Source organism: Lontra canadensis, unplaced genomic scaffold, assembly GCF_010015895.1.
Source record: "Lontra canadensis isolate GAN:19392208 unplaced genomic scaffold, GSC_riverotter_1.0 scaffold33, whole genome shotgun sequence".
In the NCBI taxonomy this organism is placed as follows: Eukaryota; Metazoa; Chordata; class Mammalia; order Carnivora; family Mustelidae; genus Lontra; species Lontra canadensis.
This window is the reverse complement of record NW_022631027.1, coordinates 13,143,916-13,167,216: the sequence shown is the minus strand read 5'-3', so window position 1 is coordinate 13,167,216 and position 23,301 is coordinate 13,143,916. Positions and strand designations below refer to the sequence as shown.

At 36.5% G+C, this 23,301-nt stretch overlaps 2 protein-coding genes across 3 annotated transcripts in view; one reads left to right on the top strand and one right to left on the bottom strand.

The window, feature by feature from the left end:
• LRRC39 (leucine rich repeat containing 39) overlaps positions 1–3,005 on the top strand; it is a 20,865-nt gene extending 17,860 nt beyond the window's left edge. Inside the window, exon 9 of the mRNA XM_032867217.1 lies at positions 2,897–3,005. Coding sequence (XP_032723108.1) covers positions 2,897–2,952 — 56 coding nt within the window. The 3' untranslated portion in view covers positions 2,953–3,005. The remainder of the gene's footprint in view (positions 1–2,896) is intronic.
• Positions 1,555–23,301, bottom strand: TRMT13 (tRNA methyltransferase 13 homolog). Of its 2 annotated transcripts, XM_032867215.1 has the most exons (11): positions 23,042–23,301; positions 20,419–20,465; positions 20,256–20,322; positions 15,606–15,668; positions 15,349–15,418; positions 15,087–15,193; positions 14,572–14,739; positions 12,565–12,637; positions 7,015–7,089; positions 3,671–4,103; positions 1,555–3,370 (listed from the first exon to the last, which is right to left on the bottom strand). In XM_032867215.1, exons 1-11 carry the CDS (start codon positions 23,186–23,188, stop codon positions 3,175–3,177), a joined length of 1,446 nt encoding a protein of 481 aa, XP_032723106.1. In that variant the 5' UTR covers positions 23,189–23,301; the 3' UTR covers positions 1,555–3,174. The 2 variants fall into 2 exon arrangements, with proteins under 2 accessions (XP_032723106.1, XP_032723107.1); XM_032867216.1 differs by lacking the exon at positions 14,572–14,739.

Below are 23,301 nucleotides of genomic sequence, written 5' to 3'. Positions count from 1 at the left end.
GTCAACATTGTGGGAGGAAAAAACTGAAATTCCAATCTGTTCACAGTTTTGAGAAAGGCTTGGAGAGAAGTTGTAAAGGTATTGAAAGTTCTTCAAGTAAATAAATTTTTATTTATTTTTCTTTAAGAAAAAATAAATTTTTCTTTAGCCAAAAACTTGAAGCACAACCAAGTGAATGAAGATGTTACTCTTTTATTTTTTATTAAGATTTTATTTATTCATTTGAGAGAGAGCACATGCTCGGGGGGTTGGGAGAGAGGGGGAGGGAGAAGCAGACTCCCCGCTGAGCAGGCAGCCAGCAGGGCTCCCGCCCAAGACCCTGAGTCCATGACCTGAGCCAAAGGCAGATGCTTAACCAACTGAGCCATCCAGGTGTCCCTGAAGATGTGATTCTTAAAGCTTCACTACCTCATTCTAGCAGCTTGTCATATATTTCATTACCTTCCCTGTCATTCCTCTTTTTCTACAGCAATACAAATAGCAATACAATAATTTTGCCTAGGAATGAGAAATATTAAGAGAACATAGATTTTTAGCCAATAGTTAAAATGTGAGGTTTTGATATATAGATTTCAATCATTCAGTCTCCAATAATTAAGAATTAAACCACTTTTTCACTGAAGGAAAGCCTTTAACTTAAACCAAGATTAGAAGAGGCCAAAGAGATAATTCTATTAATAAAACTAATGAAACAATAGTACAGTAATAGAAATCATAGTTTTATAATGCACTAAAACATAAAAAGTTTTTGAATCAAAGTTCAAATATAATTTATCTTCACATAGTTGCTTTGGGGAAGGAGTATAATCCAAGAAAATGACAGCGTTTTAGCTAGAATAAATAATTTTTTACTAACATCCAGTGGCAGATATTAGGAAATGGTCATCTGATCTGTGGTAGCAGGCTACAGAAACAACAGCAAGGAAAAATAGATTGGGAGACAAGTAAAGTTACAGTTTGGGGCCTTGTTTGGGGTATAAATACATAAAAAACCAGATAGTAGATAGAATTGGTGAATGAATGATGGGAAATGAGAAGACCCCAAGATTAATCTGTTTTTGGTTAGAGCAACTGGATGGATAGTGATGCTGAGATGAGGTGGCAGAAGTGGAAGATGCGGAAATCTGACATAGTTGTGGGACATGTGGGAAGAGGTAGTTGTTTGGATGAATCTGAAAGTTCAAGAAGGGGTTTACTGTCCCTGTAAATTTGGCAGGTCAAGGAATAGCAATATACATATCCCACATAGTTACTTTCTTATGGTATCTTAAGGGAAATAAGTTTGGGGAAAACAAGAATCTTGACCTATAGCTTGTTGAAGGACAAGCTCATCTGTCCATAAAGTACTTGGTACCATTTTCAGAAACATCATGAAGCTAAATGGGCACAGGACTATTATAACTATTGAGTGTATGTCTATGTTTTGTGAAACATAATTGAGATTATGCCTGTTGTAGAATATTTTTTATTCCTTGGCATAAATTGTTAAATGATGCAAAACAGATTGTATGACACAAATTAGCATTGCCTGACCCAATAAAATCACGCAAATTATCAAATGATGTATACTACCTTTATTTATGTTCTCTTGATTGGGCAGCATGAATAATGAACTTGAGAAATAATCCAAACTATCTTACTTTAATAATATTTGGCACAGAACTTATAAAAAGAGAAAAAAGTTATAACTTAAGCAGAGATAATTAAACCAAGTTTGTCTATTGTTATTAAAAATAGACTATGTGAATTAGTATTACTAATGTATTTATTGAGTACTTACACTGCGCTTGGAGCTGTTTTCAGTATTTTACACGTGTCATCTCATTTGTTACAACAACCTTGTGAGGTAGGTAGTATTATTATTATCTTCATCATCCTCAGTTTAAAAAGGGAAATTGAGGCACAAAGAGATTAAGTAGTTGTGCAAGGTCATACACTGAGATGGTAGGGCAGGATCTGAACCTAGGTAGTCTTATAAAATATAGGAGATTAAAGTGGAAAAGCCAGGAATTCAAAATGTGTTAGGCTTCTATTTTACAATTCATGTGATCATAAATCTATATATAGGATAAAAAAGTTACCTAAGAATATCATTATAGTACCTAAAATTATTAATTCAGATCTTTGTCTTGGCAAAGGTACCAATGATTAAGACAATTTTTACAAATAAAGACAGAAATACATGAAGTATATATAACATGAAGACAGTAACAGTCCTTACTATATGTTTGGCTTAATATTTGCTTTGCATAGAAACTGCTTATACATTAAATAAGGCCTAAGTGTGAGGTGGTTTTTGGTTTCATTATCTAATTTCCATTTTATTCCAAATTATTTTCTCAAAAGGAGAGGATATACTTTTAATTGTGCTTATATGTATAAAAATGTCCTTTTAAAAGATGTGATAATTAACTTCAGAAGTTATTTCAAGTTTCAACTTAATTTGTGAATGAGGTTTATAAGTTATCTTTTTGGAAGTTCTAACTAGATAATTATTCAATTAAAAAAATGAAGTGAAACAGTTTATTTCCCTTGAAAACCTTCTCTTCAGTTTTGCTGTTTGTCATGGATAAATTCAGATAACACATAAATACATGTATGGCTCTGGTAATCTGAAGGTGAATTCATTAATGATTGTGAATATCTCTGAATTTCTTTGCATTAGGAATAAAAAAATCACAATTGATTATACTTTCCAGATTAGAATGGACAAAAAAACCCATATATAAGCCAAGTTCTCAGACAAGCCCTTGGTACAAACAGACAATTGATCATACATCTTGAACTTGAGAAGTAAAAAGTATTAAATAAAACCAAAGGACAATAAATTTCCAAAATTAATACAAATAGAAAGCTAATGTGCTAGTTGTGTATTGATGTGTTATGTGTGTTTCAGATAACCAAGTCAACTGTTCAACTACTTTACCAATCTCTATAAATACTGATGGATAATATAACTCAAGATGCCCTGCTGAAGAGAATTACTTTGAGAATTTGAATTTGCTAACATTTGGACTTCTAAGTAAAAAACAAAGCTATTACCAAAGTTCAGTGAGGCCACAACATTTTTTAAAGTTCACATCTCTACTACGTAAAGTATATTTCATTAATATAAAAATACAACTAAAAAAAATTTTTTTTGGTGGAAGACAGATGTTCACAATTTCTTTTCCATTAAGCAGTTGTTTCTGGTGATGAAGAATGATTTGGTAAAGCAGTTAACAATACATTTTCCAAAGACACCAGAGGATCTGTATAATACTGTAAAGCAGGACTGAATCCTTTCTGCTGTAAATACTCGACTCGGCCTTGGTCAATCAGCAATTTACAAAGATGCCCTATTTTCTTCTTCTCTTCAACAGTAAGGAACCTAAACCGAATAAATACAAAACATTGTTAAAATTTGTAAAAGTTTACAAAAAGTTATTTTAGTCACTACTATGTATTGATAAGTTCTGAAGTAACCTGCAATATACTAGGTGCAACGTCCCATGCTTCCAAAAGACGTTTTATTTATGTCACAATAAAAGTGTATTTTAATGTATTCTAAAATTGGATGGTAAAATGCATTTTCATGAGCAGATTCCTGGGGACATTTATCTAAAAAGAAAGTCCAGCAATAATAAAACATTTCTGCCCTGGTGTCACGCATTTCCAAGAAGTCACTTACCCAGGCGCACTCCCACTGCTTTCATCCGTGATTCGGCATCCCCCGTCGTCATGCTCTTCACTGTCATCGTTCTGCTCATCTTTTCTCTTTGTGCTGAGACTGGAGGCTTCCAAAGATGTTTTTCGCATCCCACAAGTCGCCCAACTACTCATTCGCTGGAAGTAGTGGAATTCCACTGCTCCAAGGCCTAGAGCCCTGAAATACTCTTTGCCCACATAATGTCTCCAATCACACCTGTGGTGACAACAGAGTGCAATAACAATGCCAGCCACAGGGCTCCACTTCTCTGGGACATTTTTCTCATTTCCTTTCTTGGCCACAGTGTTAATTTCTTTTCCTGTTTTATCATTCTTTATGCGTTTGGCTAAAGGTTCTTCATTCCTTTCCTCACAACTGGCAGCATAGGTTTCAACCAAACATCGTAATGCAAGATCTGCAAACACAATTATGTGGCCCCCCCAAACCACAGCATCTTTAAAAATAAGTATTTTTTACATTTATTCAGCAGTATGGTTTCTAAAATCCCCAAAACAAAAAACCTGTTTAGCTTTATACTTGTAAGAATTCTTCCATGAATTATCAATTTTGCTCATATTTGCTGTTTTCTCATTAGCATCTCATTTTCACAGATTTATTCTACGTCCCCCCAAAACTGGCTAAAGCTTAAGTTCTACAGTCTGTCAAAACTTTTAGTCCAACTAATCAACTTGGCTCTCATTTCTCCTACTCTACCTGAGGAAAACGACTTGAACAGGAAAAAAAAAAAAAATCATTGATCTATCTACACTTACATTCCAGGAAGTTTTGAGCTTAAGAAACCCAAATGAAGAATGGAGGGAAAAGGCATCTGCTTAGCATCTGCTTAGACTGATGTTAGGTGTCAGTCCTGAAACATATAATATTCACAGCAAATCCTGAGAAGCTGAAGAGCTGGTAAGAGGGAGTCATTCTGTGGAAAGTAGACCTCACTGAGCAGCCTTATGTACTTGTGCATTCATTAACTACTGAATGCCTTTCACATGCAAGCTTTGTGAATGTAATGATGACTATATACATAAACGTCCAAGGTAGATATATTCCACTTTCAAAAGAGTTTTAAACTTAAAAGCTAAACAAATAGATTTTTTGATGACTATGACTATTTCCCAGTGAAGACTGCTCTATGGTTGACAATACTGGGAAGACCCCAAATATATACTGTAAAACAAACAAAAAAAAACCCAGAAAACATATTTTCTGTCTGATTAGGCCAGCATGCTGTGCCTATTCAATCAAAAACATATTTTGAAATTTTATTACCCTAAGATGTCACCAATGACTATTAAATGACTTAGTATTTTACTAGTAAATTTAATTCAATATATGAGTTGAAGTCAATAAACACTGGGAGAAAGGGATTTTCATAAACTATTATTAACTGACAAAATATATTCAAGTTAGTTTTATTTATATTGGACTTAAGTAAATGAATTTCAGAAATGTGAATAAAACAGAAAAATTATTAGAAGAATGAAGTTATTTTAGAATCAGGAGGAGCTTTTAACAATCTATTTTAACCCCTCCTTTACAAAGAACTTAAAGGACAAAATGACATACCAAAGAAAGGGACTAGGAAACACAGCAAATTCATGGTCAAGATTATTCATTCATTTACGGAAATGCTTATTGTTTCTATTATATGCCAACCACTGTGTTAGAACACTCCCTATGTGCCAAAAATTCACAGCATAGTGGGAGAGCTAGAATTATATAATAGACAACTAAAATATCATAAAGTAAAGATATGTGGATGGGATTATGATAAACAGAACTTGAAGGAAATCAGAACTTGACACAGTACAGTACATGGGAAAAGTACACAGGATTTCCATTTGCTGACCAGCAGAGCTGCAGGCAGGAAGCGTCAAAGGCTGGAAGGCAGGGGCCAGACTGACAGCCGGTCGTCCTGTTAAAGAGCTTAGACTTTATGCTCTAAGTATTAGGAACTACTGAAGAGTTTAAGACATATTAGGTATGTAGCCAAAAGGTCTAAATATTAATAATTAAAGAACAGGTAGTGGAAGGAGACCACGAGAGAAAGAAGGGCATAGATGTAGTAGAAGAACCAGGAAAGAAGAATGTCACAATAGAGAATGAAAAAAAATTTCAAGAAGGGCAAGCAACCAGGATGCCTGGCTGGCTTAGGCTGAAGAGCATACACCTCTTGTTGCTATACCACATGACCTCGCGGGCATGAGTTCAAGCCCCACGCTGGGTGTGGAGATTACTTAAATTTAAAAAAATAAATAAATAAAAATTTTAAAAAAGGGCAAGCAACTACAGCAGAGATTTTTCAGTAAGATAAGAGTAAGAGGGATGAAGGAAAAATTCAGAGTGACTTAAGAGGGGACAGTGTGTGGAACCATGAAAATGGACAATATAGATTATATTTTTGACAAACTTGGGTCAGATGGGTAAGAGTAAATGAATGCACTTTTTTCCCTTTCCCCAGGACAGAACTGGTTTATGCCAGAAGGCTCTTATGAGGGTCAAATGATATAAGGTACACAAGTCATTTTAAAAACCATGAAGGACAACACAAGCCATTTCCCAGCCAACCTGAATAATGTCTAATGGAGGCTCCAATTTCCTTGTATGGAAGTTGATGAAACCAGCAGGAGCCAGGGAGATGTAGTAATAATTAACATTCACTAATCTGTGCCAGACATTTACATGTAACCTGGTAAATTATATGTTATCTCTGTTTTACAGATGAGATAACCAAAGCTCAGAAAGTTTAAGTAATTTGCAAAGGTTACACAGCACAGCTGATTTCCAGACTATCCGATTTCAAAGCCCGTGTTCTTTCTACCTTACCATGCTACACCTGACAGATGGATGTGCTAAAATAAGACATCTTCTATTTTTTATCTAATATTTCTTTTTTCGTTTTCCCCAGAATCCTGGTACGTATAATCATCTTCTAGACTAGAGGTTTCAGAGTCCTTCCCAAGCAACTTCTTGAAAATATCAGTAGCTTCTGGAGTAGAATCATACAGTTTCCATAAATGATTTGTTTCCTTTTTGGTTGAAATATAACCCAAAAAGCTTTAAGTCTTTTTAAGTCTATTTACATCTAAATATCTCAGTATTTACATGTAACACTCTTGATTCATCCTGGCCAAAATAAGCAGATAAATAAGAAAACTCTATATCTGATCTAACATAGGGCCAGTGCTACTATGAAGATTAATGAGTTGTAAGCATATGTGATAAAAACTAACTCAAGAGACTATTTCAATGACTGGAACCATGTTAAGCTAAAACTTAGTGTGTTCATATAGATTATTAGTATGTTTACATACCTGTTGCTACACCACATAGATGCTTTCCAATTCCTACCACAGGTAGTTTTTCTTTGCTTAGCAAAGGAATCTTATCTGAAATAAAAGGAAATAAGAACCAAGTTAGCATTCTTGTGAGATGAGACATTACCAAGGCCTCCTGAAAAACAGAACTAATTTAAATCTTTGAATTTAAGGGCTGAAAGAGACTCAAACAAAAACTTCTCACTTTATAGCTGTGGAATAAGAGACTCACAGATGTAGTGACCTGAGAAACAACACAGAGGGCTGCTGACCAGCCAGAATTAAAATTAAAGTTTCTTTCTTCTTTTTCCCTTTATTTCCCTCTTGCCCCTGGTGGGGCCTCTTCTCCCAAGGTAAAGTTTCTTGACTTTTGGGACAGTATTATTTCTTCTATACTGCCTCAGGACTTTCCCCTGTATAAGCCTTACTCTGCTAAATATTAACTCATCGATAAAAGAAGTCAAAGCTTCCCCTGCTACAAGATTTATTTTGAAAAAATAATATATATGATAAACATTTATGAATAACATTATAAAATACAATATTCAGTATTAATTAAACTATAGACTTTACTGTTTCTTGATGCTCAAAAATAAGATATTATCTTAGCTTTTCACTTGTTTTTTAAAAAAAGAAAATATTCAGGGCGCCTGGGTGGCTCAGTGGCTTAAGCCTTTGCCTTCAGCTCTGGTCATGATCTCAGGGTCCTGGGATGGAGCCCCGCACTGGGCTCTCTGCTCAGTGGGGAGCCTGCTTCCCCCTGCCTGCCTCTCTGCCTACTTGTGATCTCTCTCTGCCAAATAAATAAATTTTTAAAAAAATTTTAAAAAGATAAAAAAAAGAAAATATTCATAACAGTCCTGAAAAAGTAAAAAAAAAAAAAGAAAAAAGAAAAAAAAAAGGGTCCACAGGTAATGCAGTAAGATGTAATATATCACAGTTGTGGTATGGCCTCATCCCACCCACCATTTATTTTCCTTTTTATAAGATTCTGAAATGTAAAGTATGCTTCCTGCTACAAATCCAGCTATAGCATCTATCATAGTCAACAGTCCAATGCAGGTACTTAGTAAATATTTCAACCATTCTATTGCTTGCTTTCAAATGTTAGTATATTATATGCCAGGAGAAAATGGTACTAAGTGGAATAGTTTGCCTGTGTCAGCAAATATAGAAATTTATTTATTTATTTATTTATTTATTTATTTATTTAAATATAGAAATTTAAATTAAGGTAGTTCAAGAAACTGACCATCAATTAGGGTGAAGGGAAAGGATGTCTAAGAAAGCCCTTCTGCTTTATGCTTAAAAATTGCCTTATTTCCCCTCTCTCTCTCTCTTTTCTTTTCTTAAAAAGAGATTTATTTATTTATTTTTTAAAGATTTTATTTATTTACTTGTCAGAGAGAGAGAGTGAGCACACAAGCAGGGGGAGCGGCAGAGGGAGAGGGAGAAGCAGACTCCCGGCTGAGCAGGGAGCCCGATGCGGAACTCGATCTCAGAACCCTGAGACCATGACCTGAGCTGAAGGCAGATTCTTAACCGACTGAGCCACCCAGGTGTCCCTCTCTCTCCTATTTCTTTGGGCTTGGAAAACAGAGCAGAGGAACTTCTGGGAAATGATGGTAGAGTAAATGCAAATATCTAGTTTACTCCCTCTTAAAACGCCACCGAAATGAGGGTAAAAGGATTTTTAAAAAGGTATAAACTCAACAAAATCTGAAAGAGAACTAAAGGAGACAAAAGTGGGAAAGGCTGTGACTCAACCAAATTTATTCCACAAACCTTCAAAAGACTCAAGAACTAGGGGCATCAGGTACCTTGGCAGTAGAGCTCAGTAGCTACAATAGGGAGTGTTGGTGGAAAGTCTGTTTAATAGTCAGATCCCCACCTCATAGCTCCTTGATAGCTACCTCTTTCCCACGTGGTGAAAGACTAGACTAATTCTCTGGAGCTAGTAGAACAGGAGGACAGCAGCTTGAGGGACAACGGGAAGTTGAAAGTTGAAGTATGGCAAAACTGCAGGAGTCAGTGAGTGTGCATACTAATTTCCCTAGCTTTTGTTCCCCACAGGGTCCTAAGATGTTGGTAATCAGACCTTTACCCTCCAGGCAGGTGATCAGAAGAATCTTCTCTGCTGAATGTGACCTTCCCAAGTGGAAAGATCACATCTTAGGCAGATCACCCCAAAGTGGAGCTCAAACAACTCCACCTGAGTACTCAGAGCTCTGAGTCCCTCAATTCTAAGAACACACCATCAAGGAGCACCAGATGTTTGAGGACAGCCTCAAAAGTCAAGAGACCAAAACAAATGGAAAAGAACAAATTGTGAAAACAGGTAACGAAGGGAGACTAAATCTAAAAAACCATTATTAATATCCTCAGAAAGATATTATAATTATAAAAAAGAACAAGATACAACAATAAAGGTAAATTCAGAGAAAAACATCTTAGAAATTAAAACTATGAGAGAAGAAATTAAGTTGGAGAAATCTTAGAATGTATAGGAAAAAGACCAAAGACAACATAGAGAAGTAGAAAACCACCCCACCACCCATCTAGTAACTATATTGTAAGAATTCCTCCATAATGGGAGAAAAGAGAAAGTAGAGCAGAGAAAATTACGAAAGAATGCAAGGCAATTTCCCAGAAAGCTGAGAGCACTAGAATCTCTAAATCAGGATTTCTTATCCTTAGCATTATTGACTTTTTGACCCCAGTAATTTTGTTTTGGGGAGCTCTACCATACCATATAGGATATTTAGCAGGCCTCTGGTCTGTATCTGTTAGATGTCAGCAGCATGCCTACTGCTATGACAACCAGAAGTGTTTCAGACATGGCCAATGTGCCCTAAAGGACAAAGTAGCCTCCACTGAAAACCACTGGTATAAATCAAAGTGTCAGGCAAAGCGGATAAAAACAACCATAGGAAGGTATATTACTGTGAAAATTTTAAACACTAAGGATAAAGAAGGACCTATACATTTAAAAAAAAAAAAAAGGCAGCTCAAGTACAAGGGACCAAGATTCAGAATAGCACTGAACTTTTAAATAATACTAGTGAAACAGAACTTGCAAAATTCCAAAGGAAAATGATTTTCAACCTAGAAATACAAATACGCAGCCAAGTCAAGTGTAAAATAAAAGATGTTTCCGAACAATGCAAGGTCTCAAATTTATCTCTAATGCACTGTTTCTCAGGAAGCTATAGGACTAGGTGCTCTGCCCGAAAAAACTAAATCAACAGAGGAAGATGTGGGAAAAGATGTGGAAAAAGAAATTTCCACCCAGGAGAGTGAAGGAGGATGAGACTGAAGAGAGTTTTAATGTTGATCATTGTGCCCCAGGAACAAAGGGCATCCAGTCTTGATTAGAACATGTCTGAAGCATGCAGGGAAAAATTTTTCAGGAAGATGAAAACTAAAAGAATACTTGATGAATGTATTTATAACAAATACATTTTTAAAAGACCAAGTAAATAAAACTAAATTATTAATTTAGCAAACAATAAAAATATAGGATAAAGAAATTTACTACATGGTCTGGGGATAAAAAATGATGATTTAATCATTTAATACATATTAGAAAGATGAGGAATGGGAAGTGTTTGCACTTGAGATGGGGCAGGTGTAGAAAATTTTCATCTTCCATTGGGAAAAACCGATAGATTACGCTTGTGGGGAAAAAAAGGGAATCAGGTAAAACAAAAGCCTGTTGTCACTTTAGATAAATATAAAAATTCACCCATAAGAGATAAATGTGGTTGGCTTTAAAGAGAGAGCCAGGGCAAGGAGGGAGTGGCTGGTGCTATGTTTAAAACAACTTGAGAATCTGTAGAACTATTTGACTCTTAACCACATAAATGTAACTTTAATAAAAGCCCCAAATAGGGGGAAAAAAAAAGACAAAAAACAAAGAAAAAAGAAAGGAGGTGGGGATGTCAGCAGTGACCTAATTCAACAGATACTTCTTATTCTTTCTCTTCCCCTTAAATGATTACTCAATTCCAACCCTGCCACCCAGAAAGGAAAAGTCCTTTAAATAAATGTCACTTTCTCCTCATCTCAAACTACCTTTAATCACCCTCAGTATGTCATTACATAAGTCTTTATTTTAACTATTAGGAAAAAAAAGAAGTATGGAAGTCAGGAGTTTATAGTTCACATTTTGACTTGTGGCTATATTTTTAGACAGTCACTGCTTTGCAGGAAAAAAGATTTTCCAATTAATGCAAATTCTAAAAGGGCAGTATTGACCTAGATTGTAGATATTTGCTCCTTTTTCTCTTATTTCAGTTTGAAAATATGGAATGGGAGCACATGGTGGGCACAGAAGGGTTAGAAACTAATAAATATGGTAGGTGGCTTTTCAGTATTATTTTTTTTAAAGATTTTATTTATTTCTTTGACAGAGACAGATCAGAAGTAGGCAGAGAGGAAGGCAGAGAGAGGAGGAAGCAGGCTCCCTGCCGAGCAGAGAGCCCGATGTGGGACCCGATCCCAGGACCCTGAGATCATGACCTGAGCTGAAGACAGAGGCTTTAACCCACTGAGCCACCCAGGCGCCCCTCAGTATTCTTAATAAGAATTCAACACATAGCATAAAAACTTGTCTAGGATTTTCAACATTAGAAAAGTAATATTTTCAGTTAAACAGTTTTAAATACAGTGATTTATATGTAAATGTTGGGTTTCACAAAGCTGTATTAATTAGTGTATGGAAGAAGGTTACTAGGATATGCTTGTATTAATAGAAAAAACTATACAAAGACACAGAAAAGGCACAAAGTGTATGACTGAAGGGGTGTGTGTGTGTATGAAATGTGACTTCCACAGAGATTAATTATCTTGGTACAATTTAAAATTCTAGAGGGGGCGCCTGGGTGGCTCAGTGGGGAGCCTGCTTCCCCCTCTCTCTCTGCCTGCCTCTCTGCCTACTTATGATCTCTCTCTCTGTCAAATAAATAAAATCTTAAAAAAAAATCCTAGGAAGTATCTTTTACCATCAGCTGGACAAAGAATGCTCATTTCTTTAACAGTTTATGTAAAGTCATGTTAATGACAGGCAGAAGGCACTAGCCTTTTTAAGGGGGTGGGGCAGAGAGAGAGGGAGAGAGCAAACCTTAAGTAGGCCTCATGCCCAACATGGAGCCTGAAGCCAAGGCTTGATCTCATGCTGAGATGGTGACCTGACAGGAAATCAAGAGTCGGATGCTCAACCAACTGAGCCATCCAGACGCCCCTGAACAGACTCATAATTAGAAAAGACAAAGAAATAATGTAGGGATATGTCACCAAAACTTTTAAACTCTTTCGTAATATGACACTTCATTTCTAATTGAAACTGAAACCTCATCTTAAAAAAGTTCAAACCCTAATTTGATTTACATTTATCCAAATGATAGATATAACACTCTATATTAATAATGCATTAATTTTAGTCTGTCTTCCCTGAAGGACTGTTCTGCATCACTGGATTTCTAAGCAACTGTCAGAATTTGAAACTTCTATGATTTATGCTAGGGCAACCGAAAGTTAGCAACTTACTCAAACACAAGTGTTGAATATCAATCTGAAGTCTCTCAAATACTGAATTTTTCTTTCTGTGTTTGCCATCTACCTGCACAAATAGAACATTGTCATAACAGCAGCTTTTTTATGTTTAAAAAAAGCTTTATGAAATTAAAAATATTTCTACTTGTTTTCAAAATTCAGAGGAAATAATTTCCCATCTTATTTTTTAATATTTAAAAAACAGAATCACTAGTTAAAAATTTATCACTGTTATATTCTTTGATGGAAACTCCAAAATAACAATATCATACATTTTTAAAAGGCTTGAAAAATTAAAAAAATTATGTATAATTATTTCCTTTAACTCTAAAACTTCCCAATTTATTGATGAAGGAACTAAGGTTTATAGATCTTAAGTGACTAACCTAAGATTATTTGCCAGCTCCTTTGCCTTTGTTAGGCCGTAATATACTATTTTTGGCTCATTCTTCTTACTCTCTCTGAAAGATCACAACCACCATTCTGATCTATGTCCCTATGCCAATGACTTACAAATCAACACTGTGGCCCAGATATTTTTGATAAGCACCGGATACATATCTAGCTGTGAAGTAGAAAGCTCTACTTCAACTGCAAACTCATTCAAAACTGAACTCATCATTTCTCCCCTCAAACCTATTCTTTCTCTTCCACCTTCTATATTCCCTATCTCAGATAAAAAGCACCACCGTTCACTTAAAGCCATAAAGTGTCACCTGAAATAACTCCTCATTATTAATGACTAATAAATCACCAACTCTCTTTGCTTCCAAAGTCTTAGCATTTCTCATATTCTTTCCCTCCTCTCCATCCCACCACAACAGCTTTAGCTCTGGCCCATTTCTTACTTGGATTACTGGATATAATTATCTTGTTATTAATCTCCCTACTTCAAGTTTCAGACTCTTCTGATATAGCTTTAATGGTACTCCTAGGATGAACTTTAAAAAAGCCTTCTTATTTTCTTCACCAACTCTTACATATTCTTTCAATCTCCTCTCAGCGGTCACTTCCTCCAGGAAACCTTCCCTGACCCACACTACACTGGGGCTGGTGTTCTATCTTCTTGCTCCTATGGCTTTTGGTACTTACCATTATCATAAGAGACTTAGCATACTGAACCAAAATACTCATAAGTATGCCCCACTAGATATTAGCTTCTCAAAGACAAGAACTAAATCTCATTCCTCCAAATCCCCAGCACGTAGCAGGATAGAATCAAACTCCTTCTCCTGGCACAAAACAGGACACCTTCCAGTCTAGCCATCCTCTCCTATCTCATCACCACTGAACTCTACTTGGGACCATGCATTCCCATAAGACAGAAGTGTTTCCATGTTTCCCTGTCATTTCAGGTATTTGGTTACACTGTTCCTCAAACCCTCTATCTAGGAAACACCAATTCTCCTTTTAAGATACAATTCAGGCATCACCTTTTCTATGTAGCCATTTGCGTCCTTTCCCTGCAATAAAACATGTCACTCCCTCTTTTGAAACCATACTATACTCTGTGCAGATTTTTTTCATACTTTGATACTTTTCTATAATCATTAATTTGTCTGCCTCTCCTTTCTAAATATCAGTAATAGGACATAGGGACCTTGTCTTGACTTTACCTACCCAATGTGTATCATGGTGCCTAATGGTAGGCTCAATAAATATTTATTGAATGAATAAAATATTTACTGAATGAATAGTCAGTAGGTGGTACAGATAGGTTAGAACCCAAGACTTTTAACTCCTAGCTTGAGCTTGGCCCTTTCCACATATTTTCTTGTCTCTGCAAATAATTTAAAGAACTCATCTCAATGGACTATTAAAATTTAGATTAAAAAATTTACCTTCAGTTTATCAATATAATTAGAATAAAAAGCCATATCAAATCAACATGAAAAATAATTTTCTTTAAGAGACATGTTTCTGAGTATCATTGTTTCTTTTCTTAACAAAAAAAGTACAATCAAAGTTTGGTTACTAATATACTGCCATGGTTTCACTTACCTTGAATCTCGTGGTCACCTTTTCTACTAGGATGAAGTGAACTTTTTCAGCATCTTTTAAGGCAATATCAACCCAATGAGATAATTTTCCCTTTCCTGCTCCAAACTCAACAAAGCATCTTCTTGGACCAAGTAACTTTAATTTTTCAATGTTACCTAAAATAGAAGCCTGCAAACTTCACAAGATTATTTTATAAACTCAAGCAAACACATCTGGCTTGAATTGGAAAAAAACAAGGTAATTTCTACAAAAGGCAGCATGAGCACATTGATAATTTTTGTTTGGCTTTAAATTTTTTCCCTTGCTTTGAAATTTTTAACACATAATACTCAGAACCATATCCATGCCAAAAGTTTTTAATATATGTTTACATTTATTTTTTAAATGGAAAGATTCTGTTCTCTACAAGATAAACTAAACAAAATCGCATTAAGAACTATATTTAGAAAGAATGTTAGCTTTTGACAAATGAACAAAAGGCCAATTTTAGTATAATTACTTTGGCCTAAACATACCTGCTGTTTCAGGTGTTTGGTTGCAGAATCACCATTTTTAGGGTCATTAAGGGCATCATGCAATGCTGGATGGGACATAATTTGATCTTTAAGTGTAGAGTTCAAACCTGTGCCAAATATAAGCACAATAGCTTAAGCAACCAAACATGAAACCGTAGGGCTCTGAGCAATGGTAGTAACATTTTGTAAACCACGCTGGCATCAATTCATGTGGCACCTAATTATTTTAAAAATTTTAACTTGCAACTGTAGGCAAACTTACCTTCACTTGCTTTCTGCAATTTCTTAATTAAGTTTTCCAAATGCTCTTTGGAAAGAGAAGAAATTGGAACCTATAAACAAAAATGGGGCATGAGCTTATCTGGGAATGACACATCACTAATAATATGGATTCTATAGAAAAAATACATTCTAAATTCAAAATAATTAATTTATCCTAAACAAAAATTGGGACATAGCTTATTCACAGAAATAGCTCACAGACACCTTTTAAAATTAAATATAAAGTCAAATACTTACTAATTGTTCAGGTATTTCTGTTTCATCTTTTAAGCCTGCGTTAATATCCTGAATAAAGAAGTCCTTAACAAAAACAAAACCACAATACTGTCATTAATGTGAAGAGCTCAAAAAAATTAAGGTCAAAAACTGATCCTTCCCTTCGTCCCTTACTCTGTACCTGCCGTCCGCCTTTTTTCCCAATTATGAATTAAATAACTATTGAGCACCTACTATGGTCTTTAATTTGCTTTAGTGCCAAGGACTCACCACAGTAGAGAACAGAACAGACAAAAATCTCTGTATTCATGAACCATATATTCTAGTGAGATATTGTTTGAATAAGCAGTCATATTCTAAAGAAATTTGTTAGTAATTTTCATTAACGTTTTCACCTATCTATAGCACAGATTGAGAGCTGTGTCCGTTTTGCTTATGGTGTTAACAGCAAAAACAACAAACTATCAACTACACATGGCTGTTTATCAGAGAGGCAGCATGACCAAAAAGAGAGAGAGGATATGGTATTACAATGGTTTAGGTCTGATTTCTTCTCTTTTAAAATGCTGATTAAATAAATTTTTTATCTAAAATAAAATAAATTAAAATAAATTTATTAAATTTTTTATCTAAAATAAAAAATAGAAATGTATTGTCACTATGTTGTTTAAAATAACATAGCATAAGATCATTCTAGTGTATCTTCAGAAAGATTTTATGTAAGTATCGAGATCAGCATCTTCCAACAGAATCTTCTGCAATGATCAAAGTAATTCCAGATCTTCCCTGGAGAACATGATAGCCACTAGTTTTGAAATACTACTAGTGTGATTGAGGAACTGGGTCTTCAATTTCACTTCAATTACCTCGAATTTAAATAGTTACACATGGTTAGTGGTTACCACACTGGACCATGCAGATATAGAAGAATGAAATAACACTGTTTCTACAAATCCCGTTCTAAAAGTAAAAACTACTCCTGGGACTTTATGCATACTAACGGGCTTTTGTTACACAGAAGGGTAACATGCTGTGTGTTGCTGCCTTTACTTATATGGATAATAAGGATACTGGTGATTAAGTGGAACAGGAGAAGACAACGGGTATTACAATGTTCCATTGGATGACTGGCAAAACTGTAATAGAAAATTAGGTATAACTATTATAATTTGATGTATTCTTAGTTTAAAATGATTGCCAAGAGTGCTCCAGGTAAATTGTGTTGTGGACTAGATTTTTAAATGTGAAAACTATTCATACTGGAGAAATGTATCACCAATTTGATTTTATCTTATATGCAGAATTTTTCTGAAAGATTTATTTTAGTGAGAGAGAGAAAAGAGTGAGAATGAGTGGGGGAGAGGGAGAGAATTTTCAAGCAGATTCCCCACCGAGTATGGAGTTGGAACTGGGGCTCGATCTCATGACCCACGAGATCATGAACTGAGTCAAAACCAAGAGTCAGATACTGAAGTGACTGAGCCACCCAAGTGCCCCAGTATACAGAATTTTTTTAAAAAACAATGAATAGTTTTATAAATTAAAGCACAATAGTGATAAAACTTTGCCTGGGTTCCAAGTTTCACATTATGCATAGTGCACTACATAAATGCCACTCTGCATTTTTTTCTGCATCCTATCATCCCATCGTTTTCCTCCCTTTCCTTTCCACAGTATCTTGGCATGCAATGGTGTCTGTGCAGGGGTATTCCATTTTTAATAAATTCACCTCTTCTCTTAAACTTTTCCAAGAGCATGCATTCCATCTGTTTACCTGAACTAAAATCTAGCACTTAGGTAAGGAAGCCAATCTCCATGCATACTTCAAAGTAAAAGCAACATTCTTTTTACTAAGGGGCTAACTGGGGTGGTCATCTTTTTTCTTCTACAGATCTTAATGTAAAAATGCTTCCTGTTAAGCTTATGTCATCTGACCTAAGCTGGTTCTCAGCTGGAAGGCATCTGGAAATGTATGGTGGTATTTTATTGTCAAAATGACTGAGAGGTGCTACTGGGAGACAATTCTCCATGGGTCTCTCAATTTACTTCAAGTGTTACAAGTAATACGCACGGACACCTTTGTTCCAGACTCTTTTTTCAAGGACATTTGTATACCAAGTAGTCTTGGAAGACAGAAATAGTTCTCCTAGAGCAGATGGCAGGCCTGCTTATTACAGAGTAATAAAGAAATGTCTACTTATGGAACAAGGTCAGGCAGGTTTCCTTACTGCCCATTTATTTTTTTATTATCTTTTAAAATATTTCATTTTTTTATTTTAGAGAGAGAGGGAAAGCATGCATGTGCATGCTGGGAGTTGAGGGATGGGGGAGGGAGGAGGCAAAAGAATCTCAAGCAGACTCTGCACTGAGCATGGAGCCTGACGTGGGGCTTGATCTCACAAACCTGAGATCATGATCTAAGGTGAAATCAAGGGTCAGACCCTTAATTGACTGAGCCACCCAGGTGCCCCTATTATCTTTTTCTTAAGATTTATTTATTTGAGAGAGAAAGAGCATGCATCCAAGTGGGGGCTGGGGTAGAGGGAGAGAATCCTCAAACAGACTCTCCTCTGAGCATAGAGCCCAACATGGAGCTCAATCTCATGACCCATGAGATTGTGACCGAACTGAAACCAAGAGTCAGAAGCTCAACGGACAGAGTCACCCAGGTGTCCCTTTACTGCTTATTTTAAAAGAAATGTATTTCATAATCTTGAGGTTCTTCAGCTGTGACATAAGCTATGCACAAAAATGTCAGGATTCACCTAGGCCCTGTTGACTCCATGGACCTTAGGGAACAAGGGGCATCAATGCAGGCAAGAAGCCCATGTTACTTGCTGAGCAGTGAGTAATGAAGTCCTTTGTCTCTGACCCAGGAGTGTCTTCTGCCAGCATCCACAAACCTGCAGGCTAACTTGTTAGCTTGACAATAAGATTACACTTCAGATCCTTCATATTCCTCATAAGTGCCTTTGCCATTTGCTGCTCAGAGGCCAGGAATACTAAATACAGGGATGTCTGAAATACACAGGACATGACTATTCCACTTGAAATACCAAAAGCCCATTGAGGGTAGGAGCAGCTCACACTTTGATGTCAGTGTCACCTAGAGTTCTGTTCTTGGTCTCATGCTCTATTTCCTGGCTATCTTATCTCATCTTCACTCAGCTCTCCTCTTGTATTCTATACTCCAGTCATGTGCAATGCCCAGTCCCAGATAAAGCTATCAACTTTCTCACTTCTAGGTGCTTACATATGTTTGTTTTTCCTTGTCTGGCTGAGTCTCCTCCCATCCCCCCCCCTCTTTTTGGGGGAGGGGAGGGCCGACGGGGAGGGAGAAATAATCTTAAGCAGGCTCCATGCCCAGCGTGGAGCCTGACTTGTGGCTTGATTTCACAAATGAGATTACCTGAATAGAAATCAAAAATTGGACACTTAACCAACTAAGCCACCCAGGTGCCCTTGGCTGATTCTCCTTTGACCTGTAAGTCTCATTATATGACACTCCTTCAGAGAAGCCTCCCTGACTCCTTCCTCATCTCTCTCATCCCCTATTTCTCCCGAAAGAGGGTTAGGCTCTCTTCCTTTATTCTTCCACAGCACTCTGTATTTAATCAATTTTAAATATATTATATTTTTTTGTCTCTCCTACTAGACTGTAATGTTCTTATAGGCAGGTGCTTGGTACAATGTCTGGTATAAGTACTCAATTAATATTTATTGAATAAGTAAGTTCCTCCCTCACCCTTCCAATCTCTTACCCAGGGTAACTTAAAAATTCAAGGCTTTACCTATGATCTGTATGTACTGACTTCCAAACTACTCTACTGACTTTCAGACTCACATATCCAACTCTAAGCTTTTGGTCACCAACTTTTCTTGATTCTGCTACCTAAATAATTCTTGCATTTATTCCCTATGCTTTCCATCCTCTTTCATTTAGTCTCTTATGATGTCCCACCTGGATTTCAGCAACAGGCCCTCACCAGTCCTTCCAATTCCAAGCCATCTTCCCACACTGGTCTGAGGGAAAGTTTTGTAAGAGGTAAAGCTGACCACATCATTCTTTAGCTTAAAATCTTTCAATGGTTCCCCATATCTTTCAGAATAAAGTCCGAGTTCTTCAAAGTCTCAATGTGGTTTCTCACTTTCTGCCTTTGTGCATATAGTTCTTCTCACCTATAAGGACTTTTCTTCCTTTTCTTTGCCAAATCAAGACTCAGCTTAAGTGTTATTCCCTCTGGAAAGCTTTTCTTGACCCCTTGGATATAATTTTAATTTTTATACAAGTATGCTCTTACGACATGTGTACTTCTTTCACTAAACTTATTAAGATCCCTTATTTACAAGTTAACTTATCAGTCTCAAACTCTTTGAAGGCTGGGGCCATATTTTATTGAAATAAATTTAGTAAGCACTAAGTAAATATTTTGAATAAACTGTGAAATTACTCTCTAAACAATACACTTGTTGCACAAATTCTATTATCTGAATTAGGATTATAAGTGGATTCACAGTCTGATGTCGTATATACTCAAATGCATTTACCACATTCAAGCCTTAAGGCTAGAGTCTAGCTAAGTATTCACATTTGTAATCAACTAAGTATATACAAACATTACATACCACACATATCACCTTTCAATTTGATCAAAGTGATAAAACACTTACAGGTTTTGGCCTCTCTCTTGAGTTACATTTTTTCAAATGCTTTGATAGTTGATCTTCATATACTGTACTAAATTTAAAGAGAAAAGTATTTAAAATAATTTTATAAGACATGTGATAATTACTCTTTCTAGCATAGAAAAACCCTTATTGGACCCATACTTACTGTTTTGGATCTAGAGGACACAGAATTCTTTTCCGAGCATTTTCTTCCTAAGAAAGAAAAATCATATATTGACTTGGTTGAAAAATATCAAGTCATTGCTTACAGATACTAGATATAACTTCAGTGTAATCATAAGTCTACGTGTTCCCAAAACAAGGTAAGGAAACCGTAAAAGGACAATAATAAAACACTGGCAAAATAAGTTTAGCAACAAAAATCTCCAAAGTAGCTAGTTTTTGTTTCTACGAGCAAATACTCCTTTGGATAACGAGGGTTTATAGCTTCAAACAGATTTAGAGAAGGCCTACATATGGAATTTCAAATCTGTGATAGCATCGACTATAATTTGCCTCACTATTTTGTAATAATCTTTTGTGGTGTCTTTTTTTTTTTTTTTAAGATTTTTATTTATTTATTTGACGGAGAGATAGAGAGAGAGAGTACAAGTAGGCAGAGGGAAAGGGAGAAGCAGGCTCTCCACTGAGCAAGGAGCCTAATATGGGGCTCAATCTCAGGACCCTGGGGTTGTGACCTGAGTCGAAGGCAGTCGCCTAACTGACTGAGCCACCCAGGCGCCCCTTTAGCGATGTCTCTTGGGGGGCAAAATCACCCTCAGTTAAGAACCAGAGGGTAAAACTATGTACAAGTGGTCTCAGCTATATATGATACTTAAGACAAAAAAGATGGAAACATAATGCTTAATTAGATCGTATATCTTATATTGCAGATTTAGTAGGATGCCCACAGTTGAAAATCAAATTGCGTAACGTGTCATGTTTCCCTTGGTGTCTTGCAATCTTTCTTCAAGGGACCAATAACAACATTCCTTTCTCTCTGGTAATACCAATCAACTTGTAAGGAACTAGTCACATTCTACTACTGTTAGCACCTGCAGTCATCTTTGAGATGTTTTGTTAAAGTCAAATATAATAAGGTCTTAGAGTGGGAACAAAACTTTTCTCCCACCATAACTCTCATGTTTAAAAATTTAATTAATTAATTAAAATCTCATTTTTTGATCAAGGGATGTTTGCTGATCTCCTCAACCCACAATACAACTGTAGGTATACTTCGAAGAGTTCTCAATGTAAGTCATGGGTCTTCCACATTCCAAAACAAGAATATGCTTGTTTCTGTATACTTCACTCTAGGCAAGTATCCGTCAAATCAAAAATACGAAGTAGAGATATGCTATGATGGACAGCAGCAGATGAAGGAACCCTGATCTGTACTGGATATTGCCCAGGATAAACCACCTAATAGAAATAATGTAAATAATATTGGACATCCAGAAGCCATGAAACCAGGTGCTTGCCTATTTGGTTTCCAAAACTGACTAAACGGGTTCTTCTACAAGCGTTCTGCATCTCTTGTTCTTACTTTTATTTTTTTATCATATATATCCTAAGGAAATACACACAAAATACAGTTGACTCTTGAAAGGGGGGAGGGGAAGCCACACCCCTCCTCCACAATCAACTTTTGACTTTTAAAAAATGAGATTTAAAACTTTTTGAATTAAGTACAAATAGTCTACAGCTAACCTAAAGCCTCACTGCTAACATAAAGCTGATTATGCATATTTTTTGTTGCATGTATTATACACTGTATTCTTACAATAAAGCTAAAGAAAATGTTATTAACAAAGTCTTAATAAGGGAAGCACATTCATAATACTGTACTGTGTTTATGAAATCCAGGTATATGTGGACTGGCAGTTCAAACACGTGGTCAAGGGTCAACTATACAAAAAATTAAAGATTTTATTTATTTGAGAGAAAGCACAAAAACCAAGGAAGAGGCAGAGGGAAAGAGAGAAGCAAGCTCCCCAATGAGTAGGGAGACCGCTGTGGGGCTCAACCCCAAGACCCTAGGACCATGACCCCCTCCCAAGGCAGAGGCTTAACCGACTGAGCCACCCAGGCGCCCCAAGGGTCAACTGTATATTGACAGTACAATTAATATGCCTAACAGTATTCTCAAACAAAATTGTACGCCTCTGGTTTCAATTTTAAAAAGTCAATTCTTACACGATTTTCAATCTTTCCTTCCCCCTTTCAGCAGTTAAAAGTTGCTTTCAAAAGACTGTACTCTAAATTTTTTTTTAAGTTTTTAATCACTCCGTGCTCCTCGCAAGCACACTCCCTAATCCGCAGCACTTACTTCACCCATTCCTTCCCTCTCCCCTTTGGTAACCATCAGTTTGTTCCCTACAGTTAAAGAGTTGTGTGTCTAAATAATTTTTTTTTTAAGTTTCTCAACCGTATTCACAAGAAGTGATTATTACTCACAAAACAATCAACACAATTAGTGAAACCTTGCGATTTCCCATCAAGAAGGCGGAGACTGGGCGGAGTGTATAAGGCGGTGGCTTGGAGTAAAACTAAGATCTACTATTACCCTAACTTAGTATCAAGGTAAACGGGTCTCTGCTGGCGCTTTAGTTAGCGCGAGAAGCACTACACTTCGCTAGGGCTCAGTACCGCTCCATAGGGAGGGCAGGGCTGCGCTTAGTACAGGAAAAGCCAAAAAATCCAGCGAACAGAGCAGAACTCTGGCAAAGGGAGTTTCCGGACCAAGAAACTTATTTCCAACTCTCCAAAGGGTAGGGGCAATACCAGACCTCCGCGGCTCCAGCGTGTTCCCCACAGAATCTTTTCCCCGCTGCCACCACCATCCTGCAGAAGCGCTTCTTCTTTTCCACATAGTAACTGCAGCGACCCTCAACCGGGAAGTCAGTCGTATGCGGGGCCGGCGCAGAAGCCGCCATAATTCAGGGTTCGTTTGTGGTGGTAAGCAGCGAGTGAAGAGAAGAAAAGTTCTTTGCTTCCCTCGGGTCCCCTTCCCTTAACAAATATGGCTGCCGCGGGTCCCGCCACGCAA

Bases quoted from the DNA above. Each gene is read 5' to 3' on its own strand.
- TRMT13 (XM_032867215.1), bottom strand. From the start codon at position 23,188: ATGGCGGCTTCTGCGCCGGCCCCGCATACGACTGACTTCCCGGTTGAG. The intron at 20,466-23,041 runs GTCTGGTATTGC...TTTCTTTCTTAG, and splicing joins AACACGCTGGAGCCGCGGAG to GAAGAAAATGCTCGGAAAAG. The intron at 15,419-15,605 runs GTAAGTATTTGA...TTTTGTTTATAG, and splicing joins CAGAAATACCTGAACAATTA to GTTCCAATTTCTTCTCTTTC.